This window comes from Saimiri boliviensis, chromosome 4 (genome assembly GCF_048565385.1).
Source record: "Saimiri boliviensis isolate mSaiBol1 chromosome 4, mSaiBol1.pri, whole genome shotgun sequence".
In the NCBI taxonomy this organism is placed as follows: Eukaryota; Metazoa; Chordata; class Mammalia; order Primates; family Cebidae; genus Saimiri; species Saimiri boliviensis.
Window position 1 is genome coordinate 34,530,437 of NC_133452.1, and position 21,035 is coordinate 34,551,471.

General features: G+C 40.3%; 1 protein-coding gene across 4 annotated transcripts in view; it reads right to left on the minus strand.

Moving 5' to 3' along the window:
• Positions 1 to 9,487: 9,487 nt before the first annotated feature.
• Positions 9,488 to 21,035, minus strand: part of MYB (MYB proto-oncogene, transcription factor) — a 39,732-nt gene continuing 28,184 nt past the window's right edge. For 3 of the 4 annotated variants that reach the window (XM_039467909.2, XM_074397429.1, XM_074397428.1), the window contains one exon: positions 11,647 to 12,552. In XM_039467909.2, the coding sequence (XP_039323843.1) occupies positions 12,436 to 12,552 (117 nt within the window). In that variant the 3' untranslated portion in view covers positions 11,647 to 12,435. Of the gene's footprint in view, positions 12,553 to 21,035 lie in introns of all 4 variants that reach the window. The other variant, XM_039467908.2, reaches the window with a different exon arrangement.

Sequence of the window (21,035 nt, forward strand, 5' to 3'; positions counted from 1 at the left end):
GGATTTCCCTGTGGACAAGATTTGGACAAGATTACTGGGACTTTAGCTTAAAAAAAAAAGGACCGCTGATACTAATTTGCAAAAAAAAAAAAAAAAAAAAACCAAACCAAAAAACAAATAATAAAGAAAAAAGAAAAAAAGAAAAGAAAAAGAAAAAAGAGAAAAAAATTCAAAAAGCCCAGATCAAAAACAATCCTGTCACCCTATTGGTTCTGAAGATCAGAGGAGGCTGTAACCATCTTGAGAGGCAGGGGGTGCTCTTAGCTGGCTGTAGACCTGCGTGGGCAGAGGGAAGAGCAACTGAGCCATGGAAAAAATGAAGACTAAAGGGGAAACTGCTGTCAGAATCACGGTGGTAATCCCAGCTAACGACCCTGCCAGCTCAAGGCCTGAATATTGCTGCTGCTGAAACCCTTTTGTTTCTCCCACACTTTGCTCTGTGTCTTCACAGAAAGGCCCCATTAACTGAGACCACCTAGGTCTGAATGTGTCTTGGGTCTTTACAATCTTAAGTAGTTCAAATAACTGGAAGTGGAGCCTCCAATTCTAAGAAGCGCTAGCACTCCGGACGCTGTACGTGTGTGAGGTGGGCCGAGGAAAGAGCTATACAATCTTCACTTACACCTGCATAGCCTTCCTCCTGGGAATTATGAGGACTGTAGATACATTAGAGACAATCTAATTCCTCCTTTTTTTTGAGACAGTCTTGCTCTGTCACCAGGCTGGAGTGCAGAGGCGTGATCTCAGCTCACTGCAACCTCCTCCTCCCGGGTTCCAGCAAGTCTCCTCCCTCAGCCTCCCGAGTAGCTGGAACTACAGGTGTACGCCACCACACCCGGCTGATTTTTGTATTTTTAGTAGAGACGGGGTATCACCATGTTGGCCAGGATGATCTTGAACTCTTGACCTCGTGATCCTCCCACCTTGGCCTTCCAAAGGGCTGGGATTACAGGCATGAGCCACTACACCTGGCCAAGACAATCTAATTTCATCGTTGATTAAATAGGCCTATGTTTATAGCCAGTGGTAATAAGATCAAAATAGGAACCTAAATCTGACTCCTGGAGAAGCTCACTTTTTACGCTTCTTTTTATTTATCAGGCAGTGCACGTGCTGTCTCTTTCTCTCTCCCTGCCCCCACCCAACTCATCAATCTTTCCAAGCGAGCATTCTGTCCCTGTTTTCCAGTTGACCTAGTGATGATAGTCCTTGGCAGAATGCTATTTAAAAGAGGGATTTTCAGAAGGCTGGGAAGCCCTGGGCTCTGTGATTCCTATGGGCCGCTTCGGCATTCCATGCTTCCCTTTTGTAATGTTCATATCCACTCTTGAGGTCATGTAGTTCTCTCTAGATTTTATACTCCATAAGGACAGATATTGTTTGTCTTGTTCACTGCTGTGTCCTAGCATCTAACATAGACGAATCACCAGCATACACTCTGACAGAATTCCATTGTCTGTTCAACAAACACATACGAAGGACTTACTATGAGCTAGGCACTGAACCCATGGAAGATGGTAATGGTACAGTCGCTCTCAAAAGTCTGGCTCGTAGACCGACAGTATCAATGTCTCCTAGGAATTTGTTAGAATTACAAGTTCTCAGGCCTCAACCTAGACCTACACAATCTGAGGGGTTGGCACCAAAAATCTGTGTTTTCACAAGCCCGTGATTGGATGCATGCTGAAGTTTGAGACACACTATGCAGGAGTGATTGCCCCAGTTATTTATTACAATTGTCCACATTCTTTTCTCCAGTTGGAAGGAGTCTATAGCGCCCAGCACATGGGTATTGCCAAAAGCTCTAAGTAGCCCCATAGTTCTCAAGCCTGACTGCACTTTAGAATCACCTGGGGTGCTTTCCAAAATTGCCAAGGGCTGGGTTCCTGCCCTAGAGATTCTGCTTCAATTGGTCCTGGGTGTGGCCTGGACAATCTTTTGTTTCTTAAAGTTCTTCAGGTGATTCTAATACACAGCTAAGATTAAGAATCACTGAGGTAGCTGGAAGAATACGAAGGGAACGTGGAATTGAAACTGAACACACTGAAGGAAGGCGAAGTATTAGGTTGAGTCGCATGAAGATGACCCCGTATTGTAGGTCAAATCTGTCAAATATTGGCAATTTAACCTACTACCATGTTCCCAGCTCCCACACAGAAGCAGTCATGGTGTGTAGCCAACAAAAGAACGTAGGTAATAGAAAAATCATAAGCTCAATTACACTGTTTAACTGAAGCAGAATGCATTATCTTCAGCACTAACACTGCTATTGTAATTTTTGATTAACTTTCTTCTAGGGCTGGGGTCACAAACATTTTTCTGTAAAGAACCAGATGGTAAATATTTTAGATTTTGGAGGCCACGAGGTCTCTGCTGCAACTATTTCACTCTACCATTACAGCAGAAAACTAACCATGATAATATGGGAAATAAAAGGGTGTGGCTGTGTTCCAATAAAACTGCATTTATTTTAGGCCAGGCGCGGTGGCTCACGCCTGTAATCCCAGCACTTTGGGAGGCTGAGGTGGGCAAATCACCTGAGGTCAGGAGTTCAAGACCAGCCTAGCCAACATAGTGAAACTCCGTCTCTCCTAAAAATACAAAAATTAGCTGGGCATGGTGGCATGTGCCTGTAATCCCAGTTACTCAGGAGGCTGAGACACGAGAATTGCTTGAACCCAGGAGGCGGAGGTTACAGTGAGCCGAGATCGTGCTATTGCACTCAGGCCTGGGCAACAAGAGTGAAATTCAGTTTAAAACAAACAAACAAACCTGCATTTATTTTAAAACAGGAAGTAGGCCAGATTTGACCAGGAGCTTTAAGTTGCCCACCTCTGTTCAACAGTATTGGTTTTTCCATGAGAATGTCAGAAAGTAGATGCAAGTTGTTTTAGACTTTTGCAAGATGAAACAGCTGACAAGTTGGCTTGTGACTGAACTAGCTGTAAGACACACAGAAAGTTTCCCGATGTTCCATAGACTTTAAGTAACGCAACAGAGTATTGTTGGATTCCTTGGAGTCCCATTTAAGCAAGAATTTTGAGTCTTGGGGGATAGAGATGGGAGGAGACCCAAAGTGTGGAAATACCTCCCTTCCTTTACTTGGTGTTTAGCAAATGTTATCAAAGGCATTACCTTCATGAGCAATACACACGTCAAACAAACCCTCTAAAAATCACTGTAGTTGTGTTTCCAGTGGAGGGTGTCCAGGTTCTTGGTGTCTTGAACAAAGAATTGGACAAAATGCACAAACAAAGCAAGGAACGACTGAAGCAACAAAAGCAGAGATTTATTGCAAATGAAAGCAAACTCCACAGGGTGGGAGCAGACCTGAGCAAGTGGCTCAGGAGCCCAGTTACAGAATTTTCTGGGACTCAAATACCCTCTAGAGGTTTCCTATTGGTTACTCGGTGTACACCCTATGTACATGAAGTGGTGGCCTGCGATCAGTCTGATTGGTTGTGGGAGGGGACCAATCAGAGGCTGAAGTGAAGTTACAAAGTTATACTCCTATGCAAATGAAGACTCGATCTATGATCAGCCTGACTGGTTGCAGGAAGGGACCCATCAGAGGTACTTTTAATATTTCATCTGCCATGCAGAAAAAGGTGGGGTGCTTGCAAAGGGAGTAGCCTCTGGTCCTTTTGATAGATGGGCATGGAAAGTTGGGGGTTTTCCTTTTGATTTAGTTCTAGGAGGTCATTGTGAAACACCCTTAGGGTCCCTGCCTCTAGATCCTAGTCTCCTGCCTCAGTTTCCCATATCTTCATGACTTCATTTACTCAGAGATAATTAGAGTTGGATCTGAGCTGATCTCAACTAATTTATAGCCGAGCAAGCAGAGACCCACAGAGATGAAGTTGTTGACCATAGTAACACACGTAGGGTGGAGGTGAGACCACTCACAGATGCTCAACCACATTCATACGTGGATTGTCTGAATATTTACTGAGCACTTATGTCACGGTGGGCATTGGGTTAGACACTAAAGAAAAAAGGGAGTTTCCACCCTGAAGAAGTTCAGACATGCATTAACCTATGAACCACAGTTAAGCATGTGGCTCTGAGTGCCTAGAGACAGTGGACAAAGTTTTTGGGGAGCAGAACACCTGCTGGTTTCATTACTAATGAAAGTTACGGGGGCCGGTGCAGTGTCTCATGCCTGTAATCCCAGCACTTTGGGAGGCTGAGGCGGGTGAATCACCCGAGGTCAGGAGTTCGAGACCAGTCTGGCTAGCACGGTGAAACCCTGTCTCTACTAAAATTACAAAGTTAGCCAGGCACGATGGCACATGCCTGTAATCCCAGATACTCAGGAGGCTGAGGCAGGAGAATCACTTGAAGGGGGACAGAGTTTGCAGTGAGCTGATATCACACCACTGCACACTCCAGCCTAGGAGACAGAGTGAGATTTTGTCTTAGAGTTAAAAAAGAAAAGAAAGCTAAAGGGTTCTTTCTGAAATTTCTGCTGGTTAATTTCCAAGCTTTTTCTTTATTTTATGGTATCATTAATTGTAAGACTCTATGAGTTTAATAAGTTTTCAACCAAAGAAAAACCAGACTATGTTAAAGACAGAATCTGATGTCAGAAATGTTAAAAGATTTGAAAAAGAATATGTTAAAGAACTATGGTTATTTAAAAAGCAAATTTGAAACAAGCCTGTTTCTTAGTACATTTGGGAGTATCCAAGAAAATATTACTCTGCCAGTAACTTTATATATATGTCACATATTGTTTATATATGCTATATTTGTAATATATGTTTAATTGTTTTGATTTCTGCCTTGCTTGCAAAGGAGGTGCTCAACAAATACTTGTTGAATAAATAAATGAGTTACAGGCTGGTGGCAAATAATCTCTTACCTGTTGTTTTCTTTAACTTGTATTTTATACCCCTTATTTGCTGATTCATTGTCATTTAGTGAAATTTCCTGGAGTGGCATTCATTCGTATTTTCAATTCACCGTATTTAACCAGAATACACGTTCCTAATGTCTTTCATTTTGCAATATTTGAAATGGGTTAGGGAAATAAATTTGGGGTGCTCAAAGTAAGGCCAGACTGGCAAGTACCCTAACCAACGACAAGTTTCCAGAGGTCTTCAGATCATATTCTGGGCACCGCATGCCTTGACTCAGAAAGAAAGGATGGGAGTTGTCTGTCCATCATTAGGTATTTAGGACCATTAAAGAATAGGTGGATGGATTTATGTTCTTTAGAAAAGTGACTGAATGAAAGCAAATCCTGACTGTGCCTAACATCTGCCCTCAGACACAAGCGGAAGGGTGATTTGTTAACTTGCAAGTTCATTTCAGAGGATGCTTTCTAGCAGGAAAACCTCACAATTGTGTCCTAAGTATTCCAGTGTCTCTGGGCTACTAAAACTCTCTTTCAGTTTTCTTTGTCTTTGATCTGAGGTTCTCTCTGGGCTTTGTAACTACATACAGGATTAAATACTTCCCCCATTTAAATAGAAATCCCAAAGCACAGAGCAGTAAAGTGATTCGAAACAAGGGTTTTCCCGACGTTGATTAGAGACTGGTTTAGAACCAAGGATTTCTGGATGAAAATGTGTTTTCTTTTCTTTTCTTTCGGTCTTGCTGTGTTTATGTGCTAAACTTCTTGAGGTATAAATTCCCTTATGACAGATCATATGCAATAGAACTATATTTCTAAAGAGGTTTAGATATATACAAAATTATGCTTCCCCATATATTATAAAAGTTGAACAAAAGGTGGATCAGAAGGCCAAGGTCAACTTTATTAATAACAACATCTGGAACATAATAATTCTCTGGATTTAAGAAAATCTACTTATAGTTAGGGTCTTAATATTTTTCTAATACTCTATAGACAAATGGGCATTTTAATTAAAAATTATGGGCTCCACAGGTATTGGAAGCTACCTGGGAGTGTTTAGACAGAAAACGCAGGGTTGGGGGAGTAAGGCCTGCTGTTTTAGTGCAGTCCTCTCAGACCACCTGTGTTAGAATCAGCTGCAAGCTTGTTAAACATTCCTAGGTCTACACCTGACTTGCAAATTAGAATCCCTGAGGGTGAGGGCAAGACTCTCCATTTTAAACAAATTTCCAATGTGTTTCTGAGAACCACTGACTCTAAGAAGGTGTTCTAGATTAATGAGTAAGAGAAAATATAAAATTATGCTAAAAACACCTTCAAGAACAAATATTGGCAGAATTCCTTAATGACCAAAATATCAAAATATAATCAAGGATTATTCCATATGAAAGATTCAATAGAAGATTTGGCTTTTGAAAATGACAAGGAAAGTGTTACATTATTTGTTGAAAATACTCTGCTCTTAGAAAAGTGTTTTAAGCAATCAGTTCTTCCTGAACTAATTACTTTATGGACTATAAAACATGCAAACAGCCTTTATGAACTTTGGATTAAAAGATATATTTTCAGTAGGATTTTTCTGGGATTAAAGCACATTCTTTCTAAATTAAGAAGCGGTAGGAAGTGCGCTATGTACAATCTAATTAACTGAGCGTAAGATTCAGACTCTGCCGGTGTTTGGCCCTGCTACCCTAAGGTGTAATTTTATACTGTCTAAGAAAAAGGGATTTGAACAAAGTTACTTATATAAATCAGAGATAAATGAATAATTTTATGTCCCTGCCGAAACCATTCAATAACTCCCCATATCTCTACGGACAAAGTTCAAGCTCTATTTACACCGCTTTTCTCTCTAGCCTCGTATCTTTTCTTTTTCTCCAGGTTTCTCTTTCGGTTTCTCAACACTCACCTCTCAGATACTACTTTTCTTCTTTTCTCTCTCTCTTCTTCCCTAGCATATTGTGAGCACTTCATAAATATTGTGTCATTACTAATTATATTATTACCGGTAATAGAAAAAAGCAGACACATTTAAGACATATTTTGCAAGTAGAATATTCAGGTCTTTCTGAGCACTTGAGTGTAAGGAGGGTAATAAGGTAAAGAGAGAAACCAAGGTTGACAAATTTTTGCCTTGAGAAATGTAGAAATTAAGATATAAGGGTTAATTATTGCTAATGAGAAAAAAAAAAATTAAGTGATTTTGCGTTCTGTTCTGTTCATACTTAACCTAAGATGCTTATATGGAGAAGAGGTTAACATGGAATAGGCTACAAGGAGTCTAGAATTTCAGAGTGGGCTCAGGGTTTTTCCTACAGAATTGAGTCTTTCTCTTGTCTCCCAGGCTGGAGTGCAATGGTGCAATCTTGGCTCACTGCAACCTCTGCCTCCCAGATTCAAGCGATTCTCCTGCCTCAGTCTCCCGAGTAGGTGGGATTACAGACGCCGGCCACCACGGCCATCTAATTTTTGTATTTTGGTACAAATGCAGTTTCACCATGTTGGCCAGGCTGGTCTTGAACTCCTGATCTCAGATGATCTGCCCACCTCAGCTTCCCAAAGTGCTGGGATTCTAGGCATGAGCCACTGCACTCGGCCCCTTAACTTTCATTAGTAATGAAACCAGCAGGTGTTCTGCTCCCACCTGTCTTGTTCCTTCAGGTCTAGATCTGGTGCTCTCCCGTGGTCTCTGTCAGCCCTATTCAGCTTATATTGTAGTAACCTTTACTCATCTGTATCTGTCATCTGAACGTAAGCTCACAGAGGCCAGGGACTTTTACCTATGTTGTTCTGAGCTCTAACCCCAACTTCAGACACAGCACTTGGCACAAAATAGAGCCTCAACATATACTAGTTGCATTAAAGAAATATAGTCCATAAGACAAATATCAAACTCTTTAATTTCCATATTAGCATCAAGATTATTTTTTCTTTTTCTTTTTTTTTTTTTTTTTTTTTTGATATGGAGTCTTGCTCTGTTGCCCAGGCTGGAGTGCAGTGGCACAATCTCAGCTCACTGCAACCTCTGCTTCACAGGTTCAAGAGGTTCTTGTGCCTCAACCTCCCGAGTAGCTGAGATCACAGTTACACACCATCACACCCAGCTAGTTTTTGTATTTTTAGTGGAGACAGCGTTTTGCCATGTTGGCCAGTCAGGGTTGTCTTGAACTCCCAACCTCAGGTGATCCACCTGCCTCAGCCTCCCAAAGTGCTGGGATTACAGGCATGAGCCACTGCACCTGGCCAAGATTATTTCCACTGAATATTAATTTAAAAAAAATTCTTAACTATTTATTACCAGAACACTAACAAGTTTAGCTTCCTTTCACTATAGTGAACAAAGTTACTAAGTATAACTGTATATAAGTAAACTTTATTTTTGAAATTTATTTATTTTCAGGAATGGGGTCTTTCTGTGTTGTCCAGGCTGGTCTCAAACTCTTGGGCTCAAGGGATCCTCCCACCGCAGGCTCCCAAGTTGCTCAACTTTACTTTTACAAAGAGGTTTGTATTTTAGCTGACTTCCTTTCCCCAACTCTACCGTCTAAAAATGGTGACTAAGGAAGAATTGATTTTATAATAGTAATGGCTAACAGGAGAGAAATAAGCCTCAAAGTTGTATTTTAATTGGAGTGTAATAGAACTGTACAACACAATTTTCAGATTAGAACTCGAGCTTAAGGAAAAATATGCCCCCTACTTCCCACATACGTATTTGTACAAGAAGGAGAAACATATTAATTAAAATGTTAGAATGATTAGGAATATTTTGAGAAGATAATAATTGAGTTTTAAAGTAAGGTTTTCTGGTTTTTTTGTTTTGTTTTTTTTTTTTTTTTAAGACGGAGTTTTGCTCTTGTTACCCAGGCTGGAGTGCAATGGCGCGATCTCGGCTCACCGCAACCTCCGCCTCCTGGGTTCAGGCAATTCTCCTCCCTCAGCCTCCTGAGTAGCTGGGATTACAGGCACGCACCACCATGCCCAGCTAATTTTTTGTATTTTTAGTAGAGATGGGGTTTCACCATGTTGACCAGGATGGTCTTGATCTCTTGACCTCGTGATCCACCTGCCTCGGCCTCCCAAAGTGCTGGGATTACAGGCTTGAGCCACCGCGCCCGGCCTAAAGTAAGTTTTTAATGAAGAATAGTTTTAACACACAACTGGGGAGCTCTTGGAGGTATTCACTTTCCCATTGCTGAGTAACGGACATGGCTTTTCTCTAACGGATCATAAGTAATCATGGTGACTTATCTAATCAACAGGCAAGGCAACATTTTACAGAGAAGCGAGAATGTATTTACTTGCAGAATCTTCACAATAGCTAACAACCTTCACTTGAGATGCATTTTTATGTCCAGTATAATTAAAATATAAGTAAAATGAAGCTTTGAGAGATTAAGTAAAACGTATGAAGTCATACAGCTGGTAAAGGGTAGGGTCTGAATTCAAGTCAAGATTGGTGGCTGGATGTGTGGCTCACACCTGTAATTCCTGCACTTTGCGAGGCTGAGGTGGGAGGATTGCTTCAACCCAGGAATTTGAGACCAGCCTAGGGAAGGGTATGGCAAGACGCCACCTCTATTTAAAAAGAAAAAAAAAAAATTGGTCAGGCTTCAAAAATGATTTTCTTTCAATAAAGCAAGGCAGTGAGCTCCTTACTGGAAGCCCTGATGATATCTACTGTTCCTTTTAGTTCTAATATTGTATAATTTCTAAAGAAAGAAGGAAGTTTATCCCTGGGCATCTCTCTTCTCTTGAATTTTCAGTCCCATCTAGAGGCTGGGACACATCAGTCTTCTCAGTGTCTCTCCTGTTCTCTGGATGGACGTATGAAGACACACCTTCACAGGTGTGTCCATGTGATTTTTTGTAAACTATTTAATGTATGCAGACACACAGTAACTCACAAGTGCAGCCTTTCATTTAAGTAATATGTAATACTGTTTTCACTTATACAATCTGAATTCCTCCTGTAAAAAGCAGAATGATTTTTAAAACTGATCAGAACAACCCATATTCTGGCGATGCTTGTGAACTGGGTATTCTGGCAGTATGAAGATTTGACAGTAACATCTAAATTTACACTTCTTTTCATGAAGTTAGGTTTTGAGTCTCTAGTTATTGGTTGCAAACGTGTTGAAATATAAATACCTACTTCAGTTCTGTATGATGTTGAGTTCACTCGTTATTAATAATTAAGTGACCCCTAGCTCTAACTGTGTAACTGGCAGTGCACATGATCAGCAAGATGGGCATTCAACACATTACACAGCAAGCATACTGGATTGTGGAAAGTGTATGTAATAAGAAACATTTGCATAGTGCGTTACTTAATAAAAGTTTCACTGTGGGAAAGAACGCATTTCCCAGATAAGGAAAAAAGCCTCAGAGAGGTGAGTGACTTGTCTAAGTTCAAATCGCTAGTAAGGGGCAGAGTCAGAGCTTGGAGAAACACTCTGAGAGGGCACGGATGTAAAGAGTTTCCTAACGCTGGGTGGATGTGTCATGTCATTTACCATCAGGACGGTAAAAGTCCATGAAAGCATCTTAAAAACTAGCAATTAGGCGTAACAAATCTTTGGCTCTACGAACACCAAGTGCATCATGCCTATGAGAATTCAGAGTTGGAACAGAGTGAGTAAAGGAAATTTAAGGAATTTATGTGAAAAGGGGTATTACAGCATATAGTAAAGAGAACACTAAGCTGAAGATGGAGCCAGTGGAGATTCATCTGTGAAATGGAGCCGTTTAGAATAAATGATTCCAGCATGCCCTTGAAAGCTCACAGGCCGGCTCCCATCTGGGAGCTGCCTTGCCCTCCAGCTTCTGGTTGGTTCTGCGAGTGAAGACCCCTGGGCAGAGATAGGAGAAATGGGGAAACACAGTTAGGGTTTACCCTTGGCTCCCTCCCTGTGAGGTCTCCTTCAATGGCAGTGGTCTCGCTAAAGGCTAGTGCTCTTCTCAAGGGCTCCTGCTTTCTGGACTGTCTCCCTCCAGGTGGCCTTCCAGGTGCCCTCAGGCCGGCACCCGTGGCTTTCCTAGCCTCTGCCCACATCCCTGGCATCAGTACGTTTGTGAACGAACTCCCCTTACTGCATCCCCACTCAAATGCTGTTGGACCCTGACTGACGCATTCTGGAAGAGATTCCTCTCCATTGTCTATGTGATTTTTTGTGAACTATTTAACTTGGTTTGCTTATTCTTTCTTCTCCACTGTAATGATTCTTGGCTTCTTCACATGAAATGCATATGGTGTGCAAATTATTAGAGGAAAGTGCTTTGAGTCTCCTCCATTTTCTTTAAAGTACAACTGCTGTTCACAGTGACAAGTAAGAGAGAAAACAAAAGTAGGTAAAATAAGGGCACATCTTTTATTTTGCTACAAGGCAGTAAGTACACCGTCATATCTCAAAAGTTCAGTGCTGGCCATCTTGCATCAAATGTTCTTAAGGCAGTGATTGGCTATCAACCACAGTTTCTGTCTCCCCAGCTGCAAACACAGGATTCATGCAACGGTTCTGAGACCATACGCTTAGAAACCACAGGGGATGTGGATCAAAGGCAGAACTCCCAAATTAAAAAACAGTCAGGCTACACTCAAAACAAAACATAGAACATCAACAACATAGATCTCCCAAAAAAAGAAGTGCAATGCATGCTTTTATAAACCAACGATAACAAAAAAAAAAACCACAATAAAAAATTCAGGTCTCCCAAACAAGTTTTCGAATGTATTACAAAAGGAAAACAATGTGTATATATATATATATATATATATATATATATATATATATATAAAATTAAAAAGTCTGAAATACTAGTGCATAGTCAATTACCTAACACCAAGTTCCTTTCCTTCCCATCCAAGCTCTACTGCCCCTCTGATACTAGCAGCATGTCTACAGGCTAAGACCATAGCAGCAAACAACGTTTTTCATTTGGCATTTACAAAATTAAATTATGGAATAAAAATATAATTTTTTTATAAAACTATTTCATACAGTAATAATTTTTAAAGCAAGCTAACAGAAAACTCATAAAATGGTTTGGTACAATAAATGTACCTTCAATGTCTTTAACCATAAATGAGCATTTACAATCCTGATTAACTGTCTCATGGTATTAAGTCTATACTTATAGTAATGCTTTTACTGATTTTTAAAAATATATGCATATGTTTAGTGATCAAAAGTGAAATACTGGAGTACCTTTTATGTGTAAAATTTCAAAAAACCCATCACAGGAAAAAATACTGATCTGTTGGATCCTTTAAAATACAGATAAATCATTTTATGTTTTTTTAAAAAAAATTCTGCCTTAAGATATTAACAACTGGTTACAATTCATTACCTAATAATTTAGGTAAGACTGTCATTTATTTTTAAAAATCCTTTTAGTTGGGTGAAATCCAATAAGATTTCATTCAACTAAATGCACTTGGTGCGGCTCTCAACTGTTGTACCACAACAAAAATAGGTTCTTCTCCCATTCATGAAAAGTTTCATGTCGAGGAATGATATATCCCAAGTCAACCTGAAGTGTTCTGAAAACCATAATGCTTTTCTGGAAATGTCTCACATGACCAGTGTCCGGGCTGAGAATGCATTCACGTATTTACGAGCTTGACTGGAAGCTGTCATCTGTTCCTCCATCTTTCCACAGGAGGCAGCTTCCCAGGTACTGCTACAAGGCTGATGGGGAAAGAAAGGGCAACAGGAACGTCAGTCAAGGAAGCACATTCTATAGTCCCAGTAGGGCCAGCATGGACCAACAGATGGCAAGTGGTTGACACCAGGAAGGCTTTAGACAAAATCTTACCTCCCTGGCCCCCGGAAATCCAGTGTTCTTAAGGAGTATGGATGATCAGAAATTATTTGTTAGGAGGGAAAACCCACTCCAAGCAGTTTTATAAGATACAATCACATCTTCATATTTTAATGCCTTTTGTCTATTGGGCAATTTTACAAAGCTGGAGACAGGAATGAGCATTATTCTCCGGATACCTAAGGTGAGCTGTGGCCAACTACTCACTAAGCAAACTGCTGAGTGCTTGAGCCACATGTGCAAAGTGGCTCATGCACGCGCTGGAACTGATCAACGCTTGCTAAGTGTCGTATATGTTTTCATCGATTACTTTAGAAACATATGTCAGTATAGTTTAATTTTTTTCTTTTTTTTTGAGACACAGTCATGCTCTGTCATACTAGATTGATCAGTATTGGTGCAATCATGGGTCACTGTAGCCTTAGCCTCCTGGGCTTAAGTGATCCTCCTACCTCAGCTTCCCAAGTAGCTGAAACTACAGGCATGTGCCACCAAACCCCTGCTAATTTTTGTATTTTCTGTAAAGACAGGATTTCACCATGTTGCCCAGGCTAGTTGGGAACTCCTGGATACAAATCATCTGCCCATCTTGGCCTCCCAAAGTGCTGGGATTATAGGCATGAAGCCAGTATAACTTAATTTTTAAAGACACACTAGAAGATACAAGATGCATCTAATATCTGAGGACAGCATCTCCATGCCGGGGACAGTGGCACTTCACATTTCACACGCATTATCTTATTTAAACAGCATAACCGCCCTGGAGGCAGGTTCATTCTCTCTCCAGACAGGCTAGAGAATGGGGCCAGAGAGTGGAGGTGCCTTGCTCCTGTGCAGGTAAGTGGTGAACTGGCTTTGAACTTTGCTGCCTCCAGCTCCTGCGGTGCCTGTGTTGCCTCAAATGCAAATATGCACAATTTATGCCTTGCTTGGTTTCCAAAAGGACTTAAGACGATTACAAAAGGAATGTAAGACAACAGATTTAAAAATGTGTATAAAGCAGAATCAGAGGGAAAGAAATTTGGAAAAAAATAAACACAGCTGGCCCTCCACATCTGTGGGTTCCCTGTCTGTGGGTTCCACATTTGTGAGTTCCACATCCATGGATTCAGTCAATGGCAGATCAAAAATATTCAGGAAAAAATAATTGCTGTGTATTGAACATGCATAGGTGTTTTCCTTGTCATTATCCCCTAACAATATAACAACTATTTCCATAGCATTTATACTGTATTAGCTATTATACGTAATCTAGAGATGATTTAAAGTATACAGGAATTATTCGGTACAATGTATGTTATTCCAATGATAGATACACTCACAGCCTTGATTTTGACCTCTATGCAATATATTGAAGTAATAAAATTACACTTGTGCCCCATGAATTTGTACAAATAAAAAATAAAAATTATATGGGAAGATGTGTGTAGGTTATATGCAAACACTATGCAATTTTATATCGGGGACTTAAGCATCCATGGATTTTGGTGTCCTGAAACAAATCCCCCATTGATTCTAAGGAACAACTATAAAATGAAGATGGTATGAGATCTGCACACAAAACACCTGCCATAAAGCACAGTGCCCCAGCTAGATGCGACCTCCCGATTGACTCTGATCTCTAGCAGCCAATGCAGAGAGGGGAACAGAAACACAAACAGATGTTAAGATTTGGTGCCTGTAAGCACAAAAGGTAACCAGTGGGTTAGAAAAAGCACTATTCCTGGTATTGATACCAGGGGGATTATGTTCCATGGGACAAAAGAATAAGAAAGGTCTTAGCTCTTCAGAGCCTACAGTGTCCTTTATGAGACAGAATGAACACACATGAAACAGGTGGAATAATAACAGACAGTGTGTGCAGGTTTGTGGTGTTGCCCATGGGAAGAGGGGATGGGGCACTGAGGAACTGTCAAGGCAATGTTCTGAGGAACGGGTGAAAACAGGTAAGATTAGGGGAGAGAGAGGTGGAAAAGCAGGGGTGTCATCCAGGGAACGAGATAGGAGGAAAGAGGCAGGAGGCTGCAATCTGTACACTGCTGGTGGGAGGGAGTGTGGGGAGAGGCAGAGAAAGAAAGGGTTAAATGGCAACACTGAACAATTCCTCACCATCTGCTGACCATGCCTCTAAGTGTTATTTATCTACCTTCTCTCATTTACTTCTCACACAAAACATCTGTGCAATATGTACCATTAACTGCATCCATTTTACAGACCAGGCAATTTGAAAGAAAGAGACGATTTAGGCGCCATACTCAAGGTCACCCAGGTAAGAAATGATGAAGCAAGAATGTGACCCACGACTCCACACCCCAAGTGAGTACCAGACACTGCCTTCATTCGAGTTCTTGTCAGGAACAATAAAAGTAACTGGGAAATTGTGTCCTAAGGGCACCAGGGCCTTGGGATCCAGGAAAGTGTTGAGATGGGGTGTTGAGAGTCACTGGACTTCTTGGCAACTTATAATTCTACAAAAACAAGCTATGGGGACAGTGGTAGGTTTCCTTGCCTCATTGCCGGAACAAAGTTTTCTGACCTATGGTTTGCAGTATAATATTCTAGACTCTCCCAGAGTACAGAGCCTGTGCCATCTCCCCACTGATGTCAACAGCACTGTCTATGAATAGAAATGTTCACTCTGAAAGCTCAGAGGCTCAACGTATAACTTGAAATACTACATAGTAAGATGGATTATCACAATACTTTCAAGGAACTGTATATCACAAAAATGACAAGACAAAGATAACAGACAGGTATTCTGAATTGCCTTCTACTCTGAATTTAATGTTTTCCTAAAGAAAATAACCAGGTTAGTTGTAATATTTGAAATAGTTTAAATCATGTTTCTCTAGCCTCAAGTATGCAGGTGAAATATACATATCTCTCTGGTGTCTATCTGTCCATACAAATTCCCGAAACATGAAATTGACACAGGAAACCAATTAAACAGTAAAATTTAATGTTAACTTTTCAATTACTGAGCTTGCATTTGTAGTTGCTACAACAATGTGACATATAATAGTGACTACTGGAGGGTGAATGGTTGAATACAGTGAATATGAAGTACTATGCAGGGATTATAGCAATGATTAGATATACATGGAGCCAAGGACTTTGAGAAGTGATGAAAACAGGAAGCAGAATGAAATATCTTAATACTGTAATATCTTGTGTGTAAATTTAAATTTATATAGAGATACACACAGAAAAGAAAAATACTTGAAATGAATGGATTAGAAGGGGAATGAAGGTGAAAACAGAGATAGATGTGAGCACCAAGAAAGAAAGGATCGTTTCTGTTTTAGTCTGGTTAAGAATTTCCCAGCTTCTTTAAAATGGCTATTAGAAATTTTTTTTTTTCTATTTAGCTGGGCTTCAATCAACATAGAATTAATTTTCTTTTCTATTTGTCTTTTTTTTTAGGCATATGACCTCATTCTGTGGCCCAGGCTGGAGTGCAGGGGTGTGATCGCAGCTCCCTCAAACTCCTGGGCTTAAGCAAGCCTCCCACCTCAGCTTCCTGGGTAGACGGGACTACAGGCGTGTGTCACCATGCCCAACTATGGTTTTTAAAATTTTTTTATAGAGTAGGGGGGTCTCGCTATGTTGCCTAGGCTGGTCTCAAACTCCTGGCCTCAAGTAATCTTCCTGCCTTGGCCTCTCAAAGTGTTGGGATTAAGGAAAAGCCACTGCAACCAGCCAGAATTAATTTTCTAAATGTGTAAATTAAGTATCTTAAAATGCTATGTTAAAACAATCTGATGCGTGCTATTACCATGCCTCCTATTAAATAAAAGTCAAGTTCTGTGTCTTTTTGTTTTTGCTTCTGAGAAAGGGTCTCGCTTTTGTCTAGGCTGGCATGATCACAGCTCACTGCAGCCTGCATCTCTGGGGTCAAAGCTGATTCTCCAACCTCAGCCTCCTCAGTAGCTGGGACTGTAGGCACATGGCACGCCACCCTGGATAATTTTTGTGTTTTTTGTAGAGACAGGGTCTCACTGTGTTGCATAGGCTAGTCTCAACCTCCTGGACTCAAGTGACCCACCTGCCTTGGCCTCCCAAAGTGCTGGGATTACAGGTGTGAGCCACTACACCTGGCCCAAAAGTCAAGTTCTGATCCTTTGTAATATAGTCCTCAGGTTGACTCTGAATTCTCAAAGTCAGTTCAGGAGAATCTAGTACTAAGTATTATCGACTTAATATATTTTCAACTTGAAATTTGACTGTGTTCCTGAGAGATCCCCTACATGGCTCATCACTTTATTCACCTTTAGCTCTTCCTCCAGGACTAGATATTTAAAATGAGATCAATACAAAGAAGGTACCATATATTTGTAAGTAGAGTTCTGAGAGACCCTTTCAAATAATTAGCTTCTCCTAAGTCAAAAGAGAAGTTGCCAAGAAACTAAAAACAAATGAAATATCCAAATTCCAGAAAGCATAGCATTTCTGAGTCATATATTCCCTGAAGCTGAGAGCTAGGGCAGCCAAGATGACTCGGAACGCCTGGTTCTCCCAGTACAGACAAACACCAGGGTGTGGGAGCCACCGTGTCCGAGAACCACTGTGTGTAGGAACAAAAGGGCCACTAAGCATGAGTGAGGCGGCTCCTTTTCTGCACCAGGAAAGCACAAGACAAGCACATCTTACCACAATAAATGAAACAAACTGGTCAGAGTAGACATATGCCTATGGTATGAAAGTCAAGGAAGATCAGAAGGTTGAGTACTTCGGTACAAAGAAAAAAAAGAAATACTCCCTCTCTCCCATCTTACCTGAAGCCTGGGGGCCCCATGCCAAATTTTCATGCAGACAGAATAATTTCGACAAAGGAAGATTAACGTCTTTGTGCTGGAAGAATATTTTTAAATACTGTCCTACATATCTCTGCAAATTCACCTTATTCTCTCTCCCTCAACTTTCGTTTCATTTACACTGAAGAACTGGTGAGAATTATGGGTTTCTGCATATGAATTCTTGTTAAGTTACTAACCCCTGGTGCTCTTGCAGACATGTCACTCTATCATAATTCATTTCAACATTAATAATCCTACCCACACATCCTCCTCCTGTGGCCGGGGAGTCATCTCGCTTATCCTGTAATGTGCCTTTAATTGCCCCTGGGCAGAAGTGAACTATAAACAGTCTGTCAAAGCTTTAACTGGGATATCCTGTTAAAGGACTTTAAATAAGCATTGCCATCCTTTGCAGAAAACAGAAGAAACAAAAAGAAACAAGACCATGTCCACAGGTGGTTTTCTGTCAGAATTAGATTATCTTCACATTTTCACTTAGAACATGAATAGTTTTTGCATCATGCTGAACAACGGTTTCTATTATTATATTCATATAGCAACTTCACCCAGTATCTGCTGACTTCAAAAGCCTTGACAAATTGTGTTTTACAATTTGCTGACCTAATAAGAAACTTGTATAAACTGAAAAAAAAAGGTAAAACCAAAGCAACTCATCAGATGTTATTATGTTTTTATTATGTTTTGTTTTAAAACAATAAACAGGCATCGATGGTATCTAAAACAGTAAAAAAATAAGAATTTTCTGCATATTCTATTTCACCTATCTGAAAAAAATTACTTACTCTGGACTAAAATTCTAAAAATAAGAATTCCTTCCCAAAGGGATATCTTTTTAAAAATGGATCAGTTATAAGAGAAACTATAGAAATCTTTAGTTGTCTCTCTTTTTTTTTAAGACGGGGTTTCACCATGTTGGTCAGGTTGGTCTCAAACTCCCAACCTCAGGTGATCCACCACCCGCCTTGGCCTCCAAAGTGCTTGGATTACAGGCGTGAGCAACCACGCCCGGCCTAGTTGTCTCTTAAAAGTCAGGGATGAGCTTAAACTGAAATGTTGCTAAGGTAAGGTTAATGGCTGCCAAGAGTAAATGCTTCCCTAGGTTGGCACAAATCGAATGCCTCCAACTTCAGCACTGCTGATTTTCCATAGATCTTACAAGTTAGGGAATTAAAAGTCGAGATGGTGATTGGAAGTCTACCAATGCCTCCACTTCCCAAGCCTAAATTAACAATTGCAAATGTGAATGGACCTTTCCCAAATTTGGAGTTTGTCCTAGATGTCTCTAGAGGTCTCTTCATCTTACATGCTGATAGACTTTCTAACAGTTTATATCACATAGCCTAGGGTGGCACAACTTTTTGGAATATTCTTTTCCTTTGTCACATATGAGTTCCAAACTATTAAGATTAAGACCAGTGCCAAATTGCTCTAAAGCAATTCTATCTTTGCAGGCCGGCCCAAGGAAGATTTTATCTCAGAATGTTTGTTCTCTCTAAGTGTCACCAAACAAAACAAATGAAAAATCCATGTCTCAAAAAGTCTGGGGCAGGGCATTCTGACTCTGAGCTCAACATAGCTTCTCCCTTCATTTAGCCCTTCTCAGTTCAACTCAAAAGCTGTACACAGGAAAGCTGCTTAATTTATAACACTTTTTTGAAAGCAGGTCACTGAATTACTACTGACAGCTATGTGAATTTCTGCCAGGGTAAGTGGAAAAAAGTGACCAAAAGGGAGAACCAAATGAGTGTGCAGACATCCAAGGGAGCAGGTCAGCACAGCACACTAGATGAAAAAGGCTCAGAAAGATCTATCGTGTGCAGACGGTTTCCATGTCTTTTTAAATGCCTACATGAGCAGCAAAAAAGTAAAGAAAACCAGTAAATCAGTTGTTTCATCTCCATCATACTGCGAGGTCTGACTATCTTTTTTTCAAGGAATCAGTTGAATCAGCTCTCTCTTTTGGTGACCCACTGACACAGTTCTGCAAGAGTAGGGCAGGGAATAGCATGCCAGAGGAAATAACATACCACAATGCAAAAACAACAACAACAAAAAACCTGGCCTTTGGTGAGGGCTCCTTGCCAGTATTTCAAGGACAGGGACTCTATTCGGCCTCTGCCTAATAATACCACTGGTGTACAGTGGCAAGTGTGCTGCCATCTTGAAAGCAATATTATATCCATTGGATCTTCATAATAACCCATGTGATGAGTGTGGGATATTCTATGGTCCTCGACTTATAGATGATATCAATTTAATTTGCTTAATTTTGTTCATTTGATGAATTAAAGTTCTGCCATTTGAAAACGGTGGCGTCTAGCCTGGAACCAGGTTCTGTTGCCCGCATGCTAGTTTATTATACTGCTCAGCAAAGCCTACCAGGCAAAAAGGGTTTGCCTTATTTTTTGAAAAATATAAAAGTTCATAAACAAAAAACATAAAGACAGGGGCAATCTAAAACACACTGAACCCAAAAACTGGGGGAGTATCAACTGCTAGTAATAATATTTTAAAATTTCTTGATGCTGTGCAACTGTGTTTAAATAATAATGGCTGGGGAAATTTCTTTAACTTAAACTCCTTGTTTTAAAAAAGTCAGGCCATGGGCAAGCCAAGTCAGGAAATTAAAATTTAAGGCTGTCATTCTGTGGTTACAAAAAAGAGGAAAGTGAGTGAGTAGAAAGCCTATGAACATATCTTTTACACTTGGGTTTTAAATAGGAATAAAAGGAAATTATAATTTAAGAGAAAAATACAGAAGGTCAGAAGGCTTATTACTTAAAGTACAGTTTTTGATCTACCAATAAAAATGGCTACCTTTAGAAAACTTGATTAGCATAATGTGCTTATTTCAAAACATAAAGGAAATGGAAAGGCCACTGAGGAATGCAGGCAACTCTTTTCTCCTTGCATCTGCCTCGGTCTCTTTTGGGGTAACGACTGAATGGCAGAATCCAGCAGCATTCCACAGTGCCTTTCCTGCCACAAATGCACGCTTTCTAGGCTGCACGTTTTCACTACTTCCTCATTTGTGACCATTTTATAAGCTTCTAGACCCTATCCTCTATCCCACACAATGTGGAGAAAAGGCTGAATACTGACAATGATATGACATGAAAATCTCATATATTCTGAGCCACATGAAAGACACAAATATGAAAAACATCTCAGAACATTTGTATTGTAAGAATATCCTCTTTGCTTTTACGATGTAAAATTAAAGCAACTGTAAAAAGAAAAATAAAAGAAAGAAACATAGCAATTATAAGATTATGCAGCTGTTGCAAATTCCTTTTGGGAAAAGACTAAGTAATTTAAAAAACAAATACAACTTGATTGTACATAACAGCTTATAAAAACCTCTATTTAAGCCCTACAGATTATAGATTAGGGGATACATGCAGAATTCCAAATTATTAAAATTCATTGAGCCTTGGCTGGGTGCGGCGGCTCACGCCTATAATCCCAGCACTTTGGGAGGCTGAGACAGGCAGATCACCTGAGGTTGGGAGTTCGAGTCCAGCCTGGCCAAC